Source organism: Nesoenas mayeri (genome assembly GCF_963082525.1).
Source record: "Nesoenas mayeri genome assembly, chromosome: 3".
In the NCBI taxonomy this organism is placed as follows: Eukaryota; Metazoa; Chordata; class Aves; order Columbiformes; family Columbidae; genus Nesoenas; species Nesoenas mayeri.
Genome location: NC_137544.1, coordinates 104107487 through 104133204, shown reverse-complemented (window position 1 = coordinate 104133204; position 25718 = coordinate 104107487). Strand labels below are relative to the sequence as shown.

The window sequence follows — 25718 nt, the reverse complement described above, 5'->3', positions numbered from 1 at the left end:
CGGCTCCTCCTCCCGCTGCGCCCTCCCCCCGTACCTGAGCGAAACTGGCCGGGGCAGGGCGGGTCCTCGCTCCCGTCCCGGCCCAAATATAGTCTCTTCCGCAGGGCTGGGGAGGGGGGCAGCGGCCGGGGGTGGGCGGAGGTGAGCGGCGCCGTGAGGTGCGGTCGGTCCCGGGATAAGGGGCTGTGAAACTGCCCCGCCCGCGCCGGAGAGAGGAGGAGGGGGCGTCGTCGTTTGCGGGCCCGGGGGCAGGTGCCCCCGCCGTCGAGAAGAAACTGTTAGTCATGAGGGGAAGCTCCCGGGCGTGTTTGCTCTGCGGGGCGGGGAGGCCGCGCTGCTCGGCGACGCGGAGGGTGAGGGAGCAAAGTCGCCTCTGCTCCGGGCTCGGGGTTTCCCGCTCCCGCTGGTGACTTTCAGAGGGCCGGGCTGCTGCAAGGCCGCCCCGGGGGCCGGCCCCGAGCTCCCTGCCCTGGCAGTGTAGCTGCTGCGGCCTGCGCCTGCTCTCCCTCAGAGATAGCCTGGGGGTGTCTTCTGTTTTCTCTTCTCTCTAGGGACATGGGGTTACAGATCAATGACCCAGCAAGCTGGAAACCGGCAATAAATATTAACACTTTGTAGTTAGCTTTTCCACATCCAGTGGTGCCCTTTGAGCTACACCATAAGGACTTAACGTTTAAAATGAATCCTGATAATCCATCAGGTTAACTTAGGGAAAACCAGAACGCCTATCTATACAGAATCAATTATTCCTTTTGGATCTTTCTGTTCTGTTTTCTGAAGTGCACGCTGGATCACCGCACCTGGGGGCTGCTCCGAAGAGCTGCGGTGCCCGCGCTTCCCTGTTGGGAAAGCGTGGTGTCCAGGGCTTTGTCCCAGCGCAGCAGCTGCTCTGGGAACCTGCACAAGGGCAGGGGGTGCCCGAGCCCTGCCCGAGCGGCTGCCGACGGGGAAACGCGGGAAAGCCTGCTGCGACTTCTAAAATGGCTTTCCAAAGTGTAAAAGAGGTGCCCAAGATGGAAGGCGAAAGATGGGCATGGTACACTGGAAGTGTGTTCCGAAGCATTTTCTGAGTTTATGAATTCAGTTAAAAAATATGCATAGATCTTTCTGAAAGATATATTAGTGTCCTAGAAAAACAAGTTATTTTAGTAGAGGAGAAAACCAAAATGACATCCCTCTAAGGCCATTCCTGCATTTATGAGAAATCAGCCGAGTTTCCAAAGACTTGAAACTTCCTCTTACCAGTGTTTACATCATGTTGCTGCTTTTGTATATGCAGACCTCAGCTAATGAAACTGTTTAAACCTTTTGGATGTTCTGAAATGCAAATGCAGGTTAGCTGTCTTTGTGTTTTTGTCTCTGTGTGCAGCTGTGTTTGTGTTGTATCTTTGGCTTTGTATTTACTGTTGTCTACAGGTGCTCTACTGAAATCAGATCGGTCCAAGTTAACTGACTGTTCCTTGGTCAGTGACTGCTCCTGGTACAGCCCGAGTTAGGCTTTTGCAGCATTTATCTTGATTGCTCTTGCGGTTTTGTGTGGCTTGTTAATACACTTCTGATACACTTGTCAAAGACTTGAGAGCATGATCTTAGCAATGTGAAAACTTGAGAGGACTTTTAAGTCTCAAGTGTGAACTTGTCGCATTGCCACTGTCAAATGATGGCCTTCCTTAAAAGATGAATGGGCAGGATCAATGGGCTCAGATATGCCCCCCTAATTGTAAAGCTCATTTTCTATGTAAATGTTTGTTCAAGATGAGAAGGGTTACCTGTTGTTATCAAATCACCAAGCTGAACTACATAAGCCTTGATAATAAGGAACAGTAGATGTTATTATATACTTTTGCTTTTTTAGAAAAACCTATATGTAAACGCAGAAGAAGATAACAGGCTGGGTACATGCTACTCTTCCTTGTTCTCCTAGCCCTTGTTCTGTGTATGTAAACCTCTAGCCTAGTGTTAAAGATCCAAGCCTTAGTCTGCAGTCTTGAAACCTCACAGTGGTTATTGCTGGAAGTAGCACTGCTGCTTCAGCCACCTCCAAATACCAGATGGGTCTTTGTTGTCAGTATCCAAAAAAGACCCATAAGCTTTCGTGTCTAAGGGTTGAGCGGTGTTAGGGTATCTGTGTGGACACAAGCCTGTTACAGCGTGTTTTGGGTTTTTACTGTGACACGTTATGTTTTCCGTGAACTGTTAGTTATCACTTAGAGAAAGCCGTACCATAACTGTGGTGCAAAGATAAGTGCATCATGTTGCTTTTTGTAGTATAGCATTTAATTTGGTTCCAATTTGCAGGAGCTAATAAAGAACTCATTATCTATAATTTCCCCAGATTTTCAAATCTGAGGAAATCATTGCTTAAACATTGCTCAGTATTTTAGAAGCAGAGAATTGCCCTACATGATGTAATTTTCCAGCAAAGCAATGGAAATGAGGGACTGTTCACAACAGCAGTAATCTTCCCCTCTTTCCAGGTTATTTTGACAGCAGCTTCTTCATAGAATCAAAGCCAGTGGGGCAAGCATGTGATTAAAAAGATGAAAGGGACCAAGTATCATGGAAGCTTCATTACACAGATACCTTGGTGTCTAGGGGGCTGGAAGGCAGTGTCTTTTTTGTATCTTTTGTGGCGATACATAATACTTTGTGCTGGAATACGTGACCTCATTCAATGGCTATTCTATATTAACTTGCCTCGGCTTATGGCTCTAAAGGTAAAGCCTTGCTTATTGGTTATAAACAGGACAATTTTATCAACGGTTGGAGATACCTTCTCTTATCAAATAGCTGAAGGCTGATTAGGCAGTGCAGTGTAGGCTAGTTGTGGTTTACACTTACTAAAGCATAATTACAACTCAGACAAATTATAATTTAAATGCTATGAACACACTACTGGCTCTATCATATAGCAAAATGAAAAAATGTTTTGATCACCAGGCCCTGGAGAATATGTAAACTTGCATTTGTAAAACTCGTGTGTTTTTCAACGTTTGCTCTGTAATTTACATCTGCTCCAGATTTGTTGGGAAAATAAAATTCAGTTCACTACAGTATGCAAGGGCATCAGTGGGAGATTTTCTGTTGACTTCAGTGAACTGTGAATCAGATCCGAGGAGACAAATCCAGCTCTTTCTGAAGTCAGTAAGAACTGGTGGGATACTGGGATCTGGCCTAGGTCTTTATGAGGTCATTTCCAGGTCTTCTCTATAAATTAGGTAAGTGGGCTTTGTGATACTCCCCAGGCACAAAGGAGGGACAAAATCTGCTTTCAGGGAAAGTTGCAAGGATGCGTGTGAGTCACTCCTGAAGTATCAGGAAACGATGCAAGGTGCGGCTGTGACAGGCTCCGTGGTCAGCAGATCGGAGAGATGAGTGGAGGGAGCGTGATCAGTGCCACTGGAGTGTTTTGCAATCTCACTCTGAGATTCTTCAGAGGCTGCAGACCTGATCGGTTTTGGGTGTACCCTTCTGACGATAAGCAAAGTCTCGTCCCTAGAAAATAGGCCATGTATTATACCAAATTGCAAAACATAGCCTTGCTAGTGTTTTCCCAACAAAATTAATGACTTTTGAAAATTCACGATAACTTTTACTTGGTTAAGGCTGACAAAGTTATAAACAACCAGAAACTCAGAAGTGCCAATGAGTTGTTTTGGATGGTAGACGTATCTATATTACAGACTTGCTCAGGAAATTTTTATTAGGGCAGTTTTAGAATGCTTGTGTTCAACTTTGTTTTTTTCTTCAGACTGCACCAGCTGCATAGAATGAAGTGCTGAAAGGACTGCAGGAAGAGGACAGTACTGAGAAATTGTATACAGCATCTCGTCCATGGTGTGTTTCTGAAGATTCCATGCCCTCACAAACACGCCACTGCTGCTCAAAGAAGTGTAATAAAACTGGTATTTCTGCCTATTTTATTTTTCCTGCAGGTTTGAAACCCACCATATAGCAGGTAAGTGTTGCTATATTGATTTCAAGAATGAGAATATTTGGAGTCACAGAGAACTTAAATGTTTTGGCCATACAGAGCTGGTCAAATATAGAGCCAAAAAGAAAATAAATGAGCAGTCACATGTCTTTGCTAGACTGAGTGTCTGACTACATCTCATCTGATCACTGTAAAACCAAAACAAAACACTAGTTTATGTGTCTTGCTTATTTTGGCATGTTTCTAGATTATGCCTTTTTTTTTTTCCCTTTGAATAAAACCACCTAATAGACCTGTTTGTTTACCTTGCTGAAATTATCACACACACTGGAGACAGAAGTTAGTTCAGAGCCAGTGGCAATGCTCATAAAGCTGTCCTCAGCTTCAGAAGCCCACTGCTTGGTTCTCTGTCAGGATGGAGACCTTTGAAAGTAAGAGTACCTACTAAGAGGAAAAGGGCTGTTGGTTTGGAGGTTTGTAAAAGTAGACAGGGGTGTAGCCACAGGAGAGAAATGCTCATGTGATTAATGTATGTTCTATTTGTGTCTTTGAGGATTATAGAAACCAACCTGTCTGATATGTTGTGGCATCTTCACCTCTCTGCCAGGGCTGAGTCTTAACTCCAGTGGGTGGGGTCAGTCACAGGCTCATCATCCTTGCCTTGTCTTACCTGAAAATAGAGCTCCATGGTTCTTATACTGACAGCATTTGTTAGAACATCTGTTCTCAGCATTCACAGCTGCTTAAAATGCTCAGCATTGAATGTAAAAAACTTAATAACTCTTCATCCAGATGACTTTGTAGCAGAGAGGCAAATCTATTCAAACACTCACTGGTTTAGTAGGGTTTAGAAAGGGCTCAGAGGAAAACAGGATTGCAAACTGTAGGAAGAACAGCTCCATTTACACTAAAATTGTTTCAATTCTGGCATCTAAGATACTTTTCTTTTGCCCTTTTAGCCATTCTTTGTGAAAGAAGATACAGATGGAACTATGTCAAAAAAGCTTGTTAAAAACTGGTTGAAAGTCCAAAATAGTTTTTAACATGTTTTATCGCAGGACAGCATCTCTGCACTGTAGGCAGAAGTAGATGGTTATACAGACAGAGGGTTGTCCTGTCTCTCAGTATGGTGTTATCAGAAAGCACATTAAGTACTTTTCTCCCTACCTGAAGGTGTCTTGTCATTAAATCTGCTTGTGTTGGACTTGTCTGTATGTACAGGTCGCTGCAAGGCTCGCTAGGGTGTGGACTTACAGTATGGCAGGTAACCCACAGAAACAACCTATGGACACAGCTGTAGCCAGCAGTCGGCAGAGGATGTCTGTTCCTCAAGGAAGATAGGGTTAGGGTTAGTGCACGCACACAGGCTGTTTCCATGGAGCAGCTCACATCACAGGCTGTAAATCCCCACCCTCTCTTGCCTCATGCTGTCTTGCGTGTGTAGTCATACCCCAAGCAAAGGTGAATAAATACACCCATGAGCTGAGCAGGAAAAGCTCATCCTACAGATACCATTTAGTGTAACACAATGCAGAGCAGAGAGCGGGGCTGAGAGATCTGGGTGTTCCATAGCTCACAGGATACTTTCTTTTTCCCCCACTGAAATAAATTGCTTCTGTGTTGTGACTACTTTCCTGGTTGGTGAGTTTCCCTTTTTTTTTTTCAGTTAGCAATAGCTGTTACCAAAGTTCATCTATTTCTCTTTGCACTTTAATTTACAGCCCTTATACTACTCATTTTATTGCTTCAACTGCTGAGTGAGAGAACTTTTACAACTGAACTCAGAGAAAGAAGAAAGCTTTTTGACCTGCTTTGGAGTAATTATAGAGCCCATTGCTTCTTGGGAGGGGTGCTCAATGTTTAACAAACTGTGGCAACTCTAATTTAACTGTTGAAGCCTGGACCATTGGATAGGAATGAAAAAAATTATTCCAGACTCCTTCCAGCTCACATTTTAACTGGTCTGTTTTCAGTCTCCAGGGGGCTGTCCTTGAAGTTCTACCTTCCCACTGCTGAACTTGATGCTGTTCCTTTCTTAGCAGTATGAGGCGACTGGAGCCAAACTATTTGCATATGAAAATAACCTTCCCTTAGTTGAGAAATTATAGCTACATTACTCTTGATTAATCCTTTCATGGGGTGAGTCTTCTGAATGCCATGCCATGAAAATAAGGCTCTTGACAACAGAGAAATTGTTCTGTCTTAATTACTACTATTGTTTCATATTATATGGGCTGTGGTCATGGACAAATATTCAATTGTGTTCTACAGTGTAAAAAACAGAGAATACATAGATACCCTGTGTTTGAAAGAGTTTGTGATCTGAATTATGTCACCAGTAAACTGAGAGATAAAACTAAACTTCAAAATGGGAAAATGGAATGAGAAAGATTTGATGCAATTTACACATTTTGCCCAGTTATAGAATCACAAGGCAGCTAGCTAAGAGTTTGAAGGTTCTCACCTATTCTTCATCCACTCAAACAGCTTTTGTTTTAAAAAATGCTGAACTCACCTTCAGGAAGAAAATTTAGGACATTGTTTTGAAAGCAGCAAATTTTTCTACTTTTGATTTCCCTAGATAAACAGATCTATTTCCTACATAGTAAGTTGCTTAGATCTTTCATGGTTTTGTGTACTAATACGCACATATATATTACATCAGTGAGACTATGCCTTTGTGTTATTCACTAGCTGTAAATAAAATATTTTTAGATAATGTAATTTTAGATTTTTTTAAGTAAAATTCTTTTATTGGTTTTATTGGTTCAGCTACATTGTCATCATGAACATTTTTGAAATCTATAGTTTGCCAGTATTATTCTGAGAGGAAAGAGGAGAAAAATACAAGCTCAGGAACTGGCATTTCTCAGTGTGACTGTGGGCAGTGCTGTCCCTCCCCGCAGGCGCTGTACCTTGGGATCCTGGTGCTCCTGGCAGCTGGAACAAATGGCTCGAGTTCTGGTGGTAGAGAGTAGCCTGGTATATTAGTCCTCGTTGCACAATGCAGTATGAAGAAACAGCACAGGCACAACTGGGCAACAAATAACCATGGTTATTAAATACTTATCAATGCAAAATACAGTCTCCAGTGGCTTTAAAAAATTAGAATATGGTGGGTGACTTTAGAAGGTTGAAAAAACACTTAAAAGGGTACTGCACAGTTCATCATCTTTTCCTTTAGCATAAACTATGCACTCAGTTTTGAGTTACTGATGTTGATAAATACATCATTCATCACTTGCCATTTTGTGACATGATGGTGAACACCTAATGTAGTCCATCTCATGTATTTATTTTGATGAAGTAATTGGAACTCTTCACGTAAGACTATTTCATAGAATCATAGAATAATTTTGGTTGGAAGAGACCCTCAAGATCACAGAGTCCAACCATAAGCTAAATCTGGCACTAAACCATGTGCCTAAGAACCTCATCTATGCATCTTTTAAACACTTCCAGGGATGGTGACTTCACCACTTCCCTGGGCAGCCTGTTCCAGTGCTTCACAACCCTTTCTGTAGAGAAATTTTTCCTAATTTCTAATCTAAACCTTCCCTGGTGCAACTTGAGGCCATTTCCTCTTGTCCTATCTCTTCCTTCTTGGGAAAACAGCCCAACCCCCTCCATGTTACAACCTCCTTTCAGGTAGTAGTAGACAGCGATAAGGTCTCCCCTCAGCCTCCTTTTCTCCAGGCTGAACAGCCCCAGTTCCCTCAGCCGCTCATCAGACTTGCTCTTTTACAACCAGCACAAAAGTGTCAATCATTAAAAATAAATCTTAAAGGCTTCCACTGTCTGCTTTGAATTAGTTCATACAGGATACATCAGTCTATTTACAGTAGAAATTAACAGCAAGTTCAAACTTATGTCCCCAGTACTTTGTGAAGATTTGCTGCTGCCGAGACCTTGACTGTTTTGAAGGAGCAGGAGCAGCATGTTTGAACATGCACCATGTTTGCTGGAGCTTTCACATTCTTTTACCACTGGCTGCATTAGTCTATTCAGTACATTTCCTGTTCACGACAGAATTTCCAAATGATTTTTTAATTCCTGAATTTCTCAATACCTGAGAATAACTACAGCTGTTCTTGGATTTTTGTATTAGAAAACCCTGTTGTGTGCCTAGAAGTTATTTTCAAGTAAACAAAGCTGAGAACAATTTTCCTGTCCATTCATCCATCAATGACATACACTTAAGTGGCACTGAACCATTTGTAGTTCTAATCATCCTGTAACATTTTTCAAAAGCAAGGATTTAGCTGTAGGGCACCCTCCCAGTATCCCTACCTGCTGCCTCAAGCAGCAAACAGGTGAGGCACCTTCCCTCTGTTATGCTTAGTCCTGGCCCAGGCACCATGATGCCATAATGATTTGTTTCACACATCTCATCTAAATCCTTACTCTCTTACCACATAAAACACAGGTTTCTTGTGATAGATGTGGGTTCAGGTGATTTATGTGTTCCTTTTTAATTTACTGAAACTCGTGTGACTTGCTACACCCTTTATTCTAAGAGGGTTAACCATGTGTCCAAAGTTTGCTGTTTAGATGAATGCTTCAGTTTCGGTATGGTTTTCAGGGAAGGAGCTTCCATCCCATGTGCATATGAACATGGTTGATTGGGAGGCTGGGTTCCCCCAACAAGGTCAGGAGGTGTCTCTGCAGGGGAGACCTTTTTTCCCCTCAGACTCTGCAATAAGTAGGAAAAGTCTATAACTGAGAAATATATATTTTATTTTGAACAATGATCTGTATTCAAAAGAACTAATGGCTCTTCTTCATGACTTGGTTTGGAAAGAAATACCAGGTGTTCTTCGTGTGGTATTTTATTTTTCTTAAACAACAAAAAATTCACTGGAAAGGATATCATAAGCCAAAGGCATTGGCTTTTCTACCTCATAAATATTATAGATTTTAAAACGTATGTATATCCTAAACATAATTTATTAAGATACTAGCTCTGTGTTTTATTCAGTGATGCTTCTTAATCTATCTGTAAGCAACCCAATCACTAAACTTTTTAAGCTTTTCTCTTTCTTTTAAAGGAAGCAAAGTGCTCTGCACCTGCCTTTCTGGACCTAGCTACTGGGTACCTACGTAACTATATATCTCATGTAATTATATTACAGTGCATTTTTTTTTTTCCAAAATAAGATTTTATAACAATCCCAGGTCTTATATATCTATGTATCTATATATCTATCTATATCTATATATCTATATATAAATACCCTCAAAGTATGATAAGAAATAAAGATGAGGAGTAGCTAAATTGATTTAATGTCGACCTATAGGAAGGATTAAGAAGTACAACATTAAATCCAATGTACTAGACAATGCCACATTGTTTAAATTCGTTGTGGTGAAACAGTGCCCCCTGATGTCCAGCAAGCTACGTAGACAGAAAAGTACAGAAAAATATATTCTTCCAGATATTCTGTAATGAACTGTTCAGCCTTCTAAAAACTGCAGTTAATAATATGCAAAGTTGAGAACCAGTTAAGTCCACTATAACACGCGAGAGTCAGGTGAAGTTCTGCTTCCTTATTGTCACTGTGTTCGGGCATCAACCTTTCCACATTGGTGTTTTTCCATGATGTTTCCACATTGAATCCTTGAGTCACCCCCATCTTAACATTCCTACCTCAGGTTGTAGAGTCCTGCGAGGAAAATAAGGTAAAGTTGCAGACTTTTGTCAGCTTTTCCTCACAACTTTGGTTTCCTCAGAGTCTGAGCCAAAGTTATGGAACTGGTCAGTATCAGAGCAGAGTGCCGGGTGCTGGAAGGTAGGGGACAGCACAGAAAGGGTTAAAGAGTCACAGTGCCTGCTGAATAACTGGATTGTAACAGATCTTTGAGAGGGAAAGGAAAAATAAACAATCTTCTACTATTTTGTTGCAGAATCACTAGCTTGAAAATAGAAAGCTACAGGAAAAAAAACCTATACAAACCCTGGAAAGCTCTGCGTGGATCACGATCTACATTGTACGGTGCTTTTTATTGGTAAGCCAAGGAATACAAATGTGAAGATGTAAACAATAAGAATGAATGCACTTCAGAATTATCATTACAGTTTTATATCTTGCACTGGGGCAAAAAAATGACAGAAGCTTGTTTTGTAGTCTAAACAGTTTAGATGGTTACATGACATTTCTGTAACATATCCTTAATTTTTTTTTTCCACAGTTATCAAATGAATGGTAATTAATTGAAGAGCGCTTTGAGTTCCTCAGATGAGAAGTATTACCCAAAAATAAAGAACAATTTAACGTAGGGTAACTCATCCTGAACATGTAAGTGTAGGATGAAAGAACCTCAAACAGACAGACTTTTGCCCAACTGATTTTTTTTGTATTATCTCTGCCCCATTGCCAAATTTCCTGATTTCAGCCTGCTCCACAGAGAGCTGTTCTTAGTTCATACATTTACCCCCCGATAGGTTTTTTTCTCTCTGATTACACAATCATAACACTTGATAGGACCTTTCCCTGAATCCCAGAGCACCTGAATAAACTTATCTAGCAAATTATTAATAAAAGATGAGGAGTAAAAGGGCCTCTCTTCTCATTACCATAACAAATGAGACCAGTTACATTTTAATTGGCCTGTACAGTGGGGAAACAGTGAAACTGGATGTATTTCTCACCATCTTCCTAGAATAAATCTTTAGCTCTTAAAATCCAACAGTAAGATTTCCCACAATCTTACTAGCGAAGGGATTTTTTCATTCTTGTTAGGACATTTGAACCAGACTGCCTTAGACTAATTGCATAATACTACACGCATTAATTGCTTCCGTGGAAAAGTAACAGCAGGATATGTTGCACCTCTGTTTTTCATGAATCACAGAATCACAGAATGCCAGGGATTAGAAGGGACCTCGAAAATCATCCAGTCCAATCCTCCACTGGAGCAGGAACACCCAGATGAGGTTACACAGGAAGGTGTCCAGGTGGGTTTTGAATGTCTCCAGAGTAGAAGACTCTACAGCCTCCCTGGGCAGCCTGTTCCAGTGCTCTGGCACCCTCACTGAGAAGAAGTTTCTTTTCATATTTAAGTGGAACCTCCTGTGTTCCAGTTTGTACCCATTGCCCTTTGTCCTACCATTGGTTGTCACCGCCAAGAGCCTGGCTCCATCCTCATGACACTCACGCTTTATGTATTTATAAACATTAATGAGGTCACCCCTCAGTCTCCTCCAAGCTAAAGAGCCCCAGCTCCCTCAGCCTTTCCTCATAAGGGAGATGCTCCACTCCATCATCTTTGTTGCCCTGCGCTGGACTCTCCAGCAGTTCCCTGTCCTTCTGGAACTGAGGGGCCCAGAACTGGACACAATATTCCAGACATGGTCTCACCATGACCTTAGCGGTTCAATGTGCCTTCTTCCTCGTGTCCCGTGTCTCCTGGGGAGCTGTTTGTCCTCCTGGGGGGATGCTGTAAGGACGCCAGGGTGAAGCGGCACACACGTCCCGTGTCGCCACACCCAGAGTGACCGGCCACACCGGCTTCGGGGCTCACCTCGTCTCGCGCGGGAAAGCGACTCCGTGAGCCGAGCCCCGGCCGCCTGCGCGGGCAGCGCCATCGCACGGCGCTACACCATTATCGCTGAGCTTTCTAGAGCCCTGACGCCAGCACGCCGCGCTCTGCGATCTTTCGGGCGCGCCGCTCCCGCAGCCCACGGAGGACGCGAGAGCCCCCAGCCCAGCCCCACAACCGCCCTGCCCCACTCTGATTGGCTGCGGGCCCGAGACGAGCTCCGCTGAAGCCACACAGACCAGCGCCCCCCGGCGGCAGGGGGAGACATGGGGAGGTAGGCGTGTTCCGCTGCCTGATTGGCTGAGGCGGCCGCCTCGCGCGCACCGATTGGCTGCGAGAGGCGCCATCTCGAGCTGCGCGGCGGCGGGCTGTGGAGCGCGGGCAGGGCTGTGAGGGGAGCGGGCTGGGCCGGGGCCGCTCCGGGCCCGCTGCGGGGAACCCACACGTCGGGGGGCTGGGGATTTGTGTTCAATGCGGCTGCTGACCAGGAGCTGGAGGGCCTGGTAGGCTGCTGTGCCAGCCGGCCTCAGGCAGCCTCACGGGCGGTAGAGCGACCTGCTGAATAACTAAATGCATTTGCTCCTAAAGCCTTTCCTCACGCTCCGCTGGGTGTCTTCTTGACTTTACACCTACAGACACCTCAGGTTTGTTTCTTCCGTGATGCCTTCAGGATATGTCCTACTCCAAGGATGAGTTTTTATTCCCAATTGCTATAACTGTTAAAAAAATAAAGGGCTCAGGACTTTAATTTTAATGTTATATAGCTAAATTATAGTTCTGTTGCATTAATTCTATTGATGTTCTTTTCAAAATACACATTCACAAATTGGGGGGAGAAACTGAGTTTTTTGGTAGACATAAGTAAGTGTGCAGGGCTCTGAGGATCTGTCAAACTGCAACTTTTTATGGATTTTTTTAATTTTTCAGAGTTTTGAATGTAAAAAGAACGAAGGCTCCTTCTACTGAAAAAGAGCTTTGTCAAATTGGAACTAAATTTAAAAAATCTACAGAGTTGGCTTAGGGCACAAGACTTAGATAATTAGTGCTGGTAAAGTTAATTTTTATATCGTCTGACATACAAGCTCTACTGAAGCGCTTCATTTTAACAAAAGAAATACAGACAAGTTAATTATTTTTGTAGTTATTTTTTTTTCTTCTTTTTTTTAACAGGAAACTTTACTTACCAATATGAAACACAGTCTGATGTGTCAGACACCTCCCACTGTCACTGTTCGTGTAAAATCAAGCGCATCCAGATCACATCAGCAAAAAAACCTCATTAGACTAAAGCGGCCTGCTTTTAATGACCATGAAGAAAATGGTGATAAAAGGGTTCCTAGTCATAAGTATAAATGTCCGAAGGGACCATGTCTAGTTATTCAGCGTCAGGAAATGACAGCTTTCTTTAAATTATTCGGTAGGTTAATAAAGATAGATTGATGTATTGACTGAACAGTAGAAAAGTATTAAGCAAGCGTGGTTTCTAAACTCAGTAGTTTAGGGAGTGCTTTTTATAGAGATACTAATGGCTGCGTCTTTGCCTAAACATATTTTGTTGCTATATTTTAGTGTACTAATATTTAATGCTTAAGTTAAAAATACAAAAAGGGCTGCCAAACTGATGAGAATTATCTTTTAAAATTACAAATGAAACCAAAGTGGTATAATTCTTCCTTTTATGAAATTTGCCCTTTCCTTTCTATTTTCTCTTATATGTCAACAAACACATGTAAAAAAGATTACATCTTGTTGTACACAAGGCTTAAAAAAGGCTGGACTCCCAGTCTTATAGGCATGTTATTTATTGTGGGAATAAACATGTAGGGAGAGAAGTGGAATGGGATGAAAATCCGAGGAGTTGTGGCATCTCTTTTGCAATTGCGTCTCTTTCATACGAAGTTTTGTATTTATTTAGTTTAGTGAAGAGATTAAGTAATAGTGGGAGATTACACTTGGTTTTTATTTGAACTTTGAATACAGGAGTGACTCAGAGGGAGTTTGCGGTAGTCCTGTTATAGTCCATGTGCACAGACTGATGCACTGACCACAAATGATCATTGCCTTATAAAGGTTGGCAGGTAATCAAGGTGCAGAGGTCTCGGCAGTCTATGGTTCACCAGAAATAACGGTACGCCACAGGATGGAACCACTTACGCTGGAAGAAGTTACTTAAATAATAAAAATACTGGTGATTTTTCACCTTCACTTGAGCTATTACTGAAAATGAATGGCATGCAATCACTAGGGTGGTTTGTCTTCTTTTGTGGCTTAAGTTTTTTCATACCTAACCTCTTTCTCCCCTCAGTTTCTCTGTTCTCTAGTGGGGGGTCTAGCTTCTTTCCTTTTATTTAGTTTAGTAAAAGGGCCATCTGTCATTTATTTACAAATACTTTTTAAGAAAAACAATTATGGTGTTTGAAATTTACAACTTCCCTTGGTTGCAGATGATGATCTAATCCAAGACTTCCTTTGGATGGACTGTTGCTGTAAAATTGCAGACAAGGTAAGTGTGTTTTCTTCTCAGACAAGAGAACATATACTGAGTGAAAAATATGCCCTTAATCACTTGATACTGTAATGCAAATACAGACCATATCTTTTTCTCATGTGTTTGTACGGATGTTTAAAGAAACTCAATTAATGCTTTCCTCATTGATAAAAATGACCAAAATATCTTGGTGCAAGATAAACGTGCATTTAAGGAAATGATATACTGAAATAATACATTCATATTTAACAATGAATGTAACATTTTACATTTTAAAACAGTATCTCTTGGCAATGACTTTCGTTTATTTCAAGAGGGCTAACTTCACAATAAGTGAGCATACCAGAATCAACTTCTTTGTTGCTCTGTAAGTACTTTTAAATTATCTGGTTTTATTAGGATAAACTTTGCATTATTTTCTTTGTCTATGCCATTGATAATTATGATATACAATGAGACTTATCAGGTGTGTAGTTGTTTAGGTTCTGTATGAAGTATAGAAACATGATCTATATACTGTATATAAGTAGTGCAAATTGAACATTCTTCCTCTGCTGACCACCTGTGTGGAACAAGCTTGAGCAGCGGTGAGGGGATGTTTGCATTGGTGTTGTGACACGTAGTGTGGCATTATGCCTACCAAACTGTAAATCTGTGAACTTTTTTAAGCATTACAAGAAACATATGCAGGACAATACATGGCAACATATATTTTGCTCACACTTCCTGGTATAAGAACCTATTTTATAACTTTGCCAGCCCCTAAGTCATTTGTACCAAAATGTTTCATCATGATACACATCTTGGGTGTCACTTATTAAAGTTTCTGTCAACATGATTTAAGTCAACTGTAAAAATGTTGCTAAAGAATTTTTGAGATGTTTTTTGAACAGTTCTAAAATTTCTATCCTTTGAAATAGAGGTGCAGTCAGGACTCTGTCTTTACCAAGCCTATATAATCTCTTCATATATGGCCATTTAGCATTTCCTCTTATAATGTTGTGGTGCTCAGGCCATCTTTTTCCATACTAGCACTTCTCAGACACTCTGATTAGCACGCTAGTGCGGGGAGAAAGATGGCCATTTCTTCTCCTGCAAATGCTGTTCTGGGCAGCATCCACTAAGCATGGAGGAAGAAACTGTCTGATTCCACACTGAAGGGAGGAAAGCCAGGCCAGAAGAGCGAGAGGATTGGAAAGGGACAAAGGGTCTGGTGAGACTGGGACTAGAGGGAATATCGGGGTTAGGAGCAAGTGAGAAAATTGGTGAGGAGACTAAAAGTCGTATTTTTTTCAGGTATGATTTACAGGAATGTAGTAGCAGGTGGATCCAGAGGAAGTAAATGTCTTCCTATTGTCTGAGAAGATGACCCAGAACCAAAAGTAGCACATAGCAAAGGAAGGGAGAAATATGGACATTAAGAAAATAATTTAAGGTTTTCATTTATACATTAAAGTAGGCCTGTATTTAGTTGTTTGCTGCTAATTTAATGTGAGCAACATAATTTTCAAAGAGTTAAAATCCATTAAGTAAAAAAATGTAAAGTTTAAGATTTCACAAGGTAGGTTTAAGCTTTATTTAGATAAATAGTCAGAAACTGTTCACTTTAGTACAAGGATATCTTACCAGTTTGGAGAAGGCTGTCAGGCTATGTTAGTTCTTGCATCTAGTAATTTAGGAGACTCTAGGGTAAAGCAGTTTTTATAGTAGCTTAAGTTAAGGTTTTATTTACCCAAAGGGTACATACGAAACTTTCTGTTTCAGAAAATACTCTACTCATGAGAGAAGACTGCATTTTGCTAGTTTTTCCCATAATACTAGGAAAAATAACTATTTCAATATCACATCTTTTAATGTTAGAAATCATGCTAATACAATGATTTAAGATTGAATAACTTCTACAAACACAAACATATATATGTTTGAAGGTATCTGGCAAATACAGTTGAAGAAGATGATGAAGAATCCAAGTATGACATTTTCCCATGGGCTTTGGGAAAAGCCTGGAGAAAGCTCTTCCCCGATTTCTTAAGGTTAAAAGATCAACTATGGAGTAGAATTGACTACAGGGCTATTGTAAGCAGACGCTGCTGTGAAGAGGTAGGGAGGGTTTTAATATTGTAGATGCTGAAACAACAATAATTAATATCACCTAACACTCTAGCTCTATACAAATAATGTATTCCCTAAAGTGTGTAGACAAGCCATGGGAAAGAAAAGATGTGGCTAAAATGTAACAATCCGCTTATCCTCCATGATTTTTTTTTCTTCTGCATTTAAAATACATTATTTGAAACTGTGCTTTTAAAGTAAACTAGAATATTTTACATTGCACTACTGTTAAAAGTGACATCTATTGACTAGAGTCCTTCTGCTTTGCATAAGGATTTATATTTAATTTTTACCACTGTTTGTTTCACTTCCTTCACATCAGAAATAATTTTGCATGTGTATGTTTGCTTTACAAATTTTAAGTTTGTACACAAGTAAAACCTTCAAATAAAAATCCCAGCACCTCATGTAAAATTTTAATCCCTTCAAAATTAATAATATAACTTCAATTGACTTTTCAAGTCAAGGGTTTTTCACTGCGTTTAAACAAAACTGAGAACACACTTTTAACATTCTCTAATATTAGTTCAGGTTTACAACCTACGCTTTTCAAACATAGTAGGAGGGAAAAAAGACATTCCTCACTTTTCAGGTGGAATGTATCTGTCTGGAAAAGCCTTGTCATGTTCCAGGAACAATGTTCACTACAGCTGGTTGGAAAGAAAATCTCACTTACTCAAGAATCCCATCTCTGGGGATGGGATTGGGAATGCTTTTCCCAGCTTCCAACAGTCAATAGTCAGTGACCTTGTGAACCAAAACACCCATCTAGTTGATATTTAGTAGTTAGTCAAAGACACCATCTTCAACCCAACATACAAAATGTAAGCTGGTATTTGTGATGATTCACATGAACATAAGAAGCTGTAAATTGTTGTGTTTCCATGTTTGATACGTAACTGGCTCACTTGCTCATGCCCAAGATAGCAAACTTTCTAGCGAGACAGCAGCAGATAAAGATCATATCCATTTCAGCTACATGGTATTAATTCTCTGCCACTTATGAATTGGATACCATGTTTTCAACTGTTACGTTTTCCCATTATTGTTATGGCTGTTCTGTCAGGTGATGGCTATTGCTCCAACACATTACATATGGCAGCGAGAACGTTCTGTGCACCACAGCGGAGCTGTCAGAAGCTACAAAAATGATGAAGCACAGCTGCCCCGAGGACCTAGTGCTACTCCTACAGACTGCCTGCTTTGTGGTAAGAAAGGAAGATTTGTACGACTAGGATTATCATCATCTTCCTCCTCATCTGCTGGCACTTTGGAGATGATGGAATTACATTCAACCCAGAATTCAAAGAACACCATTTCAAGTGAAAAAATGCTCATTGACTCTCCTCATTGTGCTCAAGGTAGGGTTTAATACTGCAAATAATTTTCAATTACTTTAGGGAATTGACGCCATATTTGCCCTACTACTGTAGGGACTTCTGTGTCCTTGGTACAAGATGTGACCTCTATGTGTTAGCAGACATCCCTATTACATATGCAGTTACCTTGGTAGAACTGTGCTTTTACTGCCAGTTTGATTTTTACATCTTGACCTCCTGGAAGTACCAAGTGTTTTGTATTCTGTGTCTCTTCAAATTACCTTAATCTGCTACAGTAGATTTTCGGTTGCATTCCAGTCTATTTAGGCATTTATTACTATTCTTGCATTATAAACTGAGAATTCTATTTTAAACACTTAGGATTGACTAGAAGAAACAGTAAAAATACTGGTATGTGTCACGCGAGTTAGAAGAGTGTGTGTTACATGAGTTACAGTGCTCTTGTTGAGAGCCCTGTTTTTAGAAAAGGCAGGCCGGTCAGTTGCTGTCATCAGTTTGGACATACATTAAATCACAATTCATATTTTCCTTTAAGTGTATCTCAACTGTTGACAGAGTTTATGCAGGATTCCCTTTTGAGACTGGGGTAGAAGTAGAAATCAATACAAGAGTTTATTATAAAAACTGTTTTATGTCATTGAATCTTTGCACATTAACCTACTCAAAATAGCATCCCAATCCTTTGTTTGGGAAGCCTCCATTATATACAGCAGTTATGGAGCAAATGCTCATTGCTTAATTTATTAAGACTGGAACACAGCTGAGATACAAACTTCCTGGAGGAGCTGAAGAAGGCCTCAGTTCTGCAAAGATACTTCCATGTGCTTAACCACTGCAGAGTTCTTAGTATACTTATTTAATAATGGGTTACATATAATTTAATAAATTTAATGTGTTAAACACCACCACATGCTTATGGGAAGACTTATGTGAGACCCTAAAAAAATGTAATTTCAGGTCCGTTTTTACTTGGGAGACCTTGCTTTTCATATCTGACAAAGGTCAGAAAAATTGTGTTTATTTTGACCATTTAAGTAAAGTTCACAAATAACCAGGCAACTATCTGCATGGGTGCTGGAAGTGAACCAAAGCTATATATGTAAACAACTGGTCTTTTTCTTGAAATAAACACAGCTTTATCAAGAGAAATTCAGTGAATTTCAGTTTCTTCAGTTGTGCCTTGTTCTTAAAGAAAGTGAGAGCCACCAGTTGTTAGCCAGTGAAGTCAGAAGCTGCTTCGTAATAATTTTTTTTCTCCTTATTTCTGGTAGACTGTCAGAACTTACCCAGCAAAAGGAGACAAGGTAGCACCTTGAACCAAGACAAATCGATGGATTGGTTTACAAGTAATGAAGAATGAAATACACCCAACAAGACAGAAATGGATATTGTGCTTTGCGGAACAATCTATGTCACATTGCAACACCACACCTGACGATTCTGTTAAAACTTTTCCCTATAGATAGTAGGTGGGATTTCACACTTCATATGCAGTAGAAATCAAAGCAGTCATTACTTAAAAGTTACACAACTTGCAAAATGTAGCAGCTACTTTGTTAGATTTTATTTTATTTTATTCTGATACAATACTTAAATTAGCTAACATCTCAGCAGCATCAAGAAAGCAGTGGTCGAAACTTTCTCAGCTTGGTAAGGAATGCTAATTAAAAAACAAAACAAGTTACTACTTCAGTATTTCAATACACAATTATTAGTTTATTATTATAAATTTTATGATTTCACAATATAGCAACATGTCAAATGCTAGTACAAAAATTAATATTTTTAAAAATAAAATATCACTAAACATTTAAAATAAAAAAACTTGTGTCTCACCTGAATGAGCATCCTGCCAATAAGATGGTTTAGCAATGTAAGGCACTGAGCAGTATGTTTCAGCATCATCAGAAAGTGGTTCTGTGAGAAGTAAATATTTTTAATTCCTTCCAACAAGTTTAAAACCTACATGCAGACTAGAGTTGCCAACACACATGGATTATTTTTCCTTGACATATTTTCATTTTCTTTTTGCTTCTGTTAAAGTTGTCAGTAGTACATTCAGACCTCTTTGCTCTTCTACTATGGATTTGGAAGTCTATACTAGTATAAGGCACCTTTTTTGAATTTGCCAGAACAGCAGGACTACAAAACACAGCACACTGGTAACTCTTCTTCTATGGAATCCTTAAGCCATCGGGGTCCTCTTGCCCCTCAGGGCCCCATCAGGGGAAGTAAAACAGACTGAACTTTATGAAAAACAAATTGGAAACAGTAGGAGGACAGTCATTTTTTATTTGTAGTTTGCAATTTATTTTCTGTTTAGTCTAGATTTTTAATAAGATATTTAAATAACCATTAATATAGCCTTTTTCAAACCTGACAAGGTCCAGGCTGTCCAAAAGCTTGTCTATTCTTCACAACAATCTCAGCTGATCTAAGAAAAAAATACTGCCTCTTCCTACAAACTTCACCTTCATTATATCATTGGATTATCAAATTGCAGTAGCAGGCTATCTCATCAGCAATAATGTTCTTACCATTGTATTCACTTTCTTTAAGAACTACTTGATCCTGAATGGGGGCTTCTTCATATTCCTTTTGAGATGGTTCTTCAATATTTTCTTTAGTTTCCACCATGTGGCTTGATTTGAAATTCTTGATTTTAGCAGGGAGTACCATCCAATTTCTATGAGTTACCTCAATGATATTTTCACATACAAAAGGGAGCTTGTAGGTCCATATTTTGTTTAAAAGGTCAATAACCTGTGTAATGCTTTTGAAGAAATACAAAAGAAAAAGTAGCATTTTGAAAACTCAAATCGTACACTGTTAGTCTCCATTCCACTGCCTTTGGCACATTCTTTATCTTTGAGGTTACACGAGTTCTTCAGTTTTAGGGTAAAGGAGCTATCAACCTGACTACTGAACTGGAAAACAGCACAGTCATTTTGAGGATGTCATTAAGTGAAATCTTCCACTGACCATAATGACAGTGTTCCCAAAATAAACACCAAAGGATCTGACTAAGTGTAATTTATACTGAGTCCAACTGCCTAAAAAATAATTACCCAGGGGAAAAAAAAAAATCAGTTAAACATTTACTTAATGGTGAATGTGTATTTTAAAAGATGTTTAGGTGATGCCTGAATAAATGGGTAAGTTCCAGAAGTAAATACTTACTTTGCTAAATACACAGCACACACACCACCTTGTTTTAGACTTGAGTGTACAACAGGCAGAGCCAACTGAGGGTTAAGCATATCCAGAACTATCTGGAAGAGAATGTTTTCCCAGTAAATATTAATGTATCTATAATTTTTTCCATAACAATGCTTCAAAAAACAATGTTTATCTATGGAAAATGAATGCATTCAACAGCAGTATGTAATCACAAACCAGTTTTATGACTGGCTCTCAAAACTTACACTTTAATTACCTGCTAATTAAATTCCGTAATACTGACATTAATAAAAACTTTTGGAAGATGACATTTACTAACACTTTTGGATACCTAGTTTTCAAATGCAAAAAAAAATAAATGTTCAAGTGCATCTTTATCATGAAAAGGTCACACTACTGTCTTGATGTCTAACTTGCTGTTTGCATCAAGATTTAGAAAACTTCTGTCTTTGGCAATTTATACATCTGCTGGAAAACTATTCAAACTGTAAAAGTCAGATATGCAATATCTGATCTTTCCTGTAGACCACTGCTTTTTTAGTTTTTTTAAAATGGTATTTTTATGCTATATATTTTATTTCTTTGCTCAAACCGTTTAATACAGTTGTCGTTTGTTTAAAGCGTTAATGTGAGTAGTTTGTCTGGTTTACACAGAAGAGTGCTTAACATCTAGCTGTTTTCCCCAGCACACCTCCCTTTAAAAGATCCGGATATAAAAAGCAGGACAGGAGAGCAAGAGCATTCCTTACTCAAACTTAGGCTTTAGTTACATTGTGCGTTCTGTATAGCTGATAGGAAAGTGTTTACATATTTATATTTTCAATAACGTTATGCATTTCTCCTGAATTTAATGTTTAAAATGCAATGTCTTACATACTTTCTTGGATTTTGGAGAAATCAGTATTTTTGTAAGTTTGTCTTTGCTTACAGACAGCAGTGATTATTTGTAGGATTTCTACACTACAGCCATATTGCTGTATTGGAAACCTGTAACTGGAACCTTGAAAATACTTGTAACCTGACCAAAAAAAATGACAACGTTTCTTTCATTGATGGAGATCTGATTGTTTTTTCTCATGTTAAACTGTGTGTGGGAATCCCACTGTGAATGTGAGCACTAGAGGTTTTAATTCATGCATCAAACATAGATGTCAAATGGCGGGATTTTTTGGACTTACTGCGTCAAGTGTTTTAGATTTCATATCTGCAGCAGCTGTTGAAATGTCTTTCAGAATGAAATCCACGTTGTCCGGCCACTCTTCCCTATGTCCTATTTCCCAGGCAGCACGCCAGTGCCTATAATTCTTCTTAGCTAAATTATGATGATCTTCTCTGATTTCGTAACTTACAACATGTCCTTTGGGCCCAACTGAAAACAAATGAAAGACACTAGGCTTACTAATTTTCCCCTTGTAAAAAAGAATTTAGGAAAAAATAGCACAAGTAAATAACAAAAGTACACCTTTATATCTGACCTTCACTTTAGGAAAAAATCATATATGAAACAATCAGTTGCAATTTATTTTTTCTTTACATTTAAAACAAATATATGCAGATAAAGTGGTAGGTTAGTTCTTTTACAGACTGAAATCCATCCATCCACAGGTGATCCAAAGCACAGTGATAGCAGTACAAACTGTTTCTAAGATGTCTTCCCAAAGAAACTCCTGCACCAAAAGAGAACGTGAGCATCTGTAGCCCTATGGATCTGTGATTCTCTTGCTAGAGCTACCAGAGGTACCAGCTAAGAAGTGGCAACTTAGGTTACTGCTCACAGATGCTGTAAAGCTGACAGACAGTGACTGCTTCTGCTGTTATTGATTTGAAACTACTGTTTTCAAAGTGGTTTTTTTGGTTTTTTTTTTTTGACAGTCCTCATTTTTACAAAGGTTTGCTGTTTTCCATGGATAGTTCTTTCTCCACCTGTTCTTCTTAGGGTTGTGGAACAGCTAAGAAAACCCGCAGGCCAGCCCAGTGATCTCAGCCCCATAGACAAGCTTTCAAGTGTACTCTTTTACACAGGCTTGCTTTATTTTCCTGTTATTGTTTGTAGTTGTAAGAGATTATTTTATTATTTAAGTATAAATTTACTATCCTGAGATTTACCACGTACAAATACATACTGTTCTTCATAAAGGAAGCATTAACAGGCTATCCTAACCCAGCAGGGTGTGCATTGCTGTATTATTCCATCCTTGCATTACTCTAATTTCTCAAACCTATCACACCATTAGCTTCCCTTTCTCCTGGCTAGTTTTAAACAGGCAAAGAGAGCTTTCAGCAATCCCCGAGCAGGGCTGGCTGGCGTTTGTACTTGCTGAATACTAAACTTTCTCAGAAAAACTCAAGCTTTGTATTGTTATCCTGAAGCACACACCAAAGGAGAGCAGATACACAGCATTGCCACATGGAAGAGTAAGAGAAAATTAATTTGCTGTCCTCAAGTTCTAAGGTTATTTATTGGTCTTAAACAAAAAAAGTAGCTGATTTGTTCAGTTTGTCTCCTTACAAGACAAACAAAAAAAGTAGCTGATTTGTTCAGTTTGTCTCCTTACAAGACTAAGAGGAAGCATCACCTCCCACAGATACTTGGCTGGCTTTAAGTGGGAGTACTGAAATGTTTTGTGTCTTGACTGTTGAATGATGAAGAGTATAACCACAAAGGCAGCCTAAACTGTAAACATTTAAAAAAGACTTCATAGCCTATAACTATGTTTTATAACATGCATTGGGAAACAGTAACAAAGAAAAGTTGGTGCTGAGGTACCATAGCAGCTCCAGGATACGGGGGTGCTTCTCAGGCTCAGTGACCACTGCTGGCACCCTCAGGTATTCAGTTACTCTCATGTGAGGTGCCCACAAATGCTGACTTTGCCTTCAGCATATGCAACTTGTGTTTTCTGCTCTACAAGGTCAAGGTGAGCCATGATGAGGCTCCTGTCCCTGCTCTCAAAGCTCACCTCTAATATTGCAGAGAAATGCAGCATTCTGCAATAACAGAAATACCTTAAAACAATTCAAAAACCAAATTCAAGCAGTGCTTTATTTTTTAGGGATGCTCAAAAACAATTCCAGCGCACAACTGTGGTTGTTTGGTGTTTTGTTGTTTGTTGTGTTGAAGTTGTTCTATCAGGAGTCTCTAATCAAATTACGCTGAATGTGGTCCATTAACAGGATACCTACAGATGAGATGAAAAGTTCACCCTCACTCACATTGCTGAATGCAAAGCTCACTGCCTTTCAGAGCACTGAGACCTAGATCAAACCAGACCAGCTGTAACATGAAAAATAACAGCATGTATCCACATAAGCATTTTCACTGGTACCCAGCAATCTGATTATTCACGTGGTCAATCAAGATGGAGAAAAGGAAACTGAGGAAGGCAAGAGATCAGAGAGAGTCTGGTATGGTGAAGCCAAAGCCAACAATAATGATGTCTGAAACTCAGCTTTCTGTGGGGCCTTCAGTAACTCTTTGCATCACAGCCCTTGAAATACAGTCAAAATGGTTTGCTGTCCCTGCACTGGCTCTGGCACAGATTAGTTTTCCTTTAAGTCAACAAACTATATATGAGCACGTGAACTGCAGCAAAACATTTAAGTGACCATAAGTATTCGGTCAAAAGAAAGGCAATGTGTGATAATGGAATTGTGCTGCTTCTGTTTTCTAAAACCAGGTTCTCACCTGCTCTTGACAAAAACAAGCTCATAGCACCAGACCCGCTGCCAGTTTCCAAAACAGTGTCTCCCGGGTGGATATCTATCATCATTAACATAGCACTTATATCCTGCAGATGAGAAAAACATGGCACATTACTAGTCTTGAAAACTTCCCAGTCACCAGTCATCCCAGCCATTGAGCAGCGTAGGCGAAAGGGACCTGGGGGTCCTGGTGGACAGCAGGATGACCATGAGCCAGCACTGTGCCCTTGTGGCCAGGAAGGCCAATAGCATCCTGGGGTGTATTAGAAGGGGGGTGGTTAGTAGGTCGAGAGAGGTTCTCCTTCCCCTCTACTCTGCCCTGGTGAGACCACATCTGGAATATTGTGTCCAGTTCTGGGCCCCTCAGTTCAAGGACAGGGAACTGCTGGAGAGGGTCCAGCACAGGGCAACAAAGATGATGGAGTGGAGCATCTCCCTTATGAGGAAAGGCTGAGGGACCTGGGTCTCTTTAGCTTGGAGGAGACTGAGGGGTGACCTCATTAATGTTTATAAATATGTAAAGGATGAGTGTCATGAGGATGGAGCCAGGCTCTTCTCGGTGACAACCAATGATAGGAAAATGGGCAATGGGTACAAACTGGAACACAGGAGGTTCCACTTAAATATGAGAAGAAACTTCTTCATGGTGAGGGTGCCAGAGCACTGGAACAGGCTGCCCAGGGAGGTTGTGGAGTCTCCTTCTCTGGAGACATTCAAAACCTGCCTGGACACCTTCCTGTGTAACCTCATCTGGGTGTTCCTGCTTCGGCAGAGGGGATTGGGCTGTATGATCTTTTGAGGTCCCTTCCAATCCCCAACATTCTGCAATCCCGGTGAGCAGCCCGTACCTTGGGGTACGCGATGGTGGGTCCCCGCGGCATCAGCAGTACGTACTCCTCCAGCGAGGGCCGCCTCAGCAGCAACGGCGCCCCGGCCGAGGTGCGCATCATCTGCCCGGGCAGCTGCCCGATGATGTCGCGGTGGGGCAGGACGCCGCCGGAGCTGGCCAACACCGAATCCTCCGCCAGCCGACACATCATCTTCACCGTCGCGTTGTGCTTCCTCCGCATCTCCGCCAGCGCCAGCTCCCCAGCGCGGAAAGGGCCGGGACGCGCTCCATCCCCCTGAGGGGCAGCAGCCGGAGGGGCGGCCGCGCACTGCGCCACCGCGTCCGCTTCCTCAGGCGGCAGCAGCCGCCTCACCCGCTCCAGTGGCGACAGCGACGTCTCCCACGCCCTCCTCCGCGGCCTCCCATCGCTAGAGGAGAAGGAGGCGAGCCGCCGCAAGCCCCGCCAGACCCTCATGGGAAAGCGAGGCGGGAATGGACGTCTAACGGTCGCCCCGCGCGCCTGCGCCGCGCGCCCGGGTGACGCCAGTAGGCGTCACCCGGGCGCGCGGCGCAGGCGCGCGGGGTGAGCACGCG

The 25718-nt window shown here is 40.9% G+C and overlaps 2 protein-coding genes across 3 annotated transcripts; one reads left to right on the top strand and one right to left on the bottom strand.

Annotated features, from left to right (window-relative positions):
- Positions 1 to 12307: 12307 nt before the first annotated feature.
- SPDYA (speedy/RINGO cell cycle regulator family member A) lies at positions 12308 to 18773 on the top strand (the record flags this gene model as incomplete). The annotated part of the gene is made up of 6 exons (XM_080341745.1): positions 12308 to 12890; positions 13918 to 13976; positions 14243 to 14328; positions 15890 to 16061; positions 17140 to 17434; positions 18685 to 18773. The coding sequence occupies exons 1-6, from the start codon at positions 12662 to 12664 to the stop codon at positions 18771 to 18773; spliced, it is 930 nt and encodes a 309-aa protein (XP_080197871.1). The 5' UTR covers positions 12308 to 12661.
- Positions 18774 to 19029: 256 nt separating this feature from the next.
- Positions 19030 to 25634, bottom strand: TRMT61B (tRNA methyltransferase 61B; the record flags this gene model as incomplete). Of its 2 annotated transcripts, XM_080340901.1 has the most annotated exons (7): positions 25144 to 25634; positions 24279 to 24381; positions 21772 to 21962; positions 20594 to 20685; positions 19951 to 20186; positions 19250 to 19330; positions 19030 to 19073 (listed from the first exon to the last, which is right to left on the bottom strand). In XM_080340901.1, the coding sequence occupies exons 1-7, from the start codon at positions 25597 to 25599 to the stop codon at positions 19030 to 19032; spliced, it is 1203 nt and encodes a 400-aa protein (XP_080197027.1). In that variant the 5' UTR covers positions 25600 to 25634. The 2 variants fall into 2 exon arrangements, with proteins under 2 accessions (XP_080197027.1, XP_080197028.1); XM_080340902.1 differs by lacking the exons at positions 19030 to 19073; positions 19250 to 19330 and adding an exon at positions 19594 to 19659.
- Between the last annotated feature and the right edge of the window lie 84 nt (positions 25635 to 25718).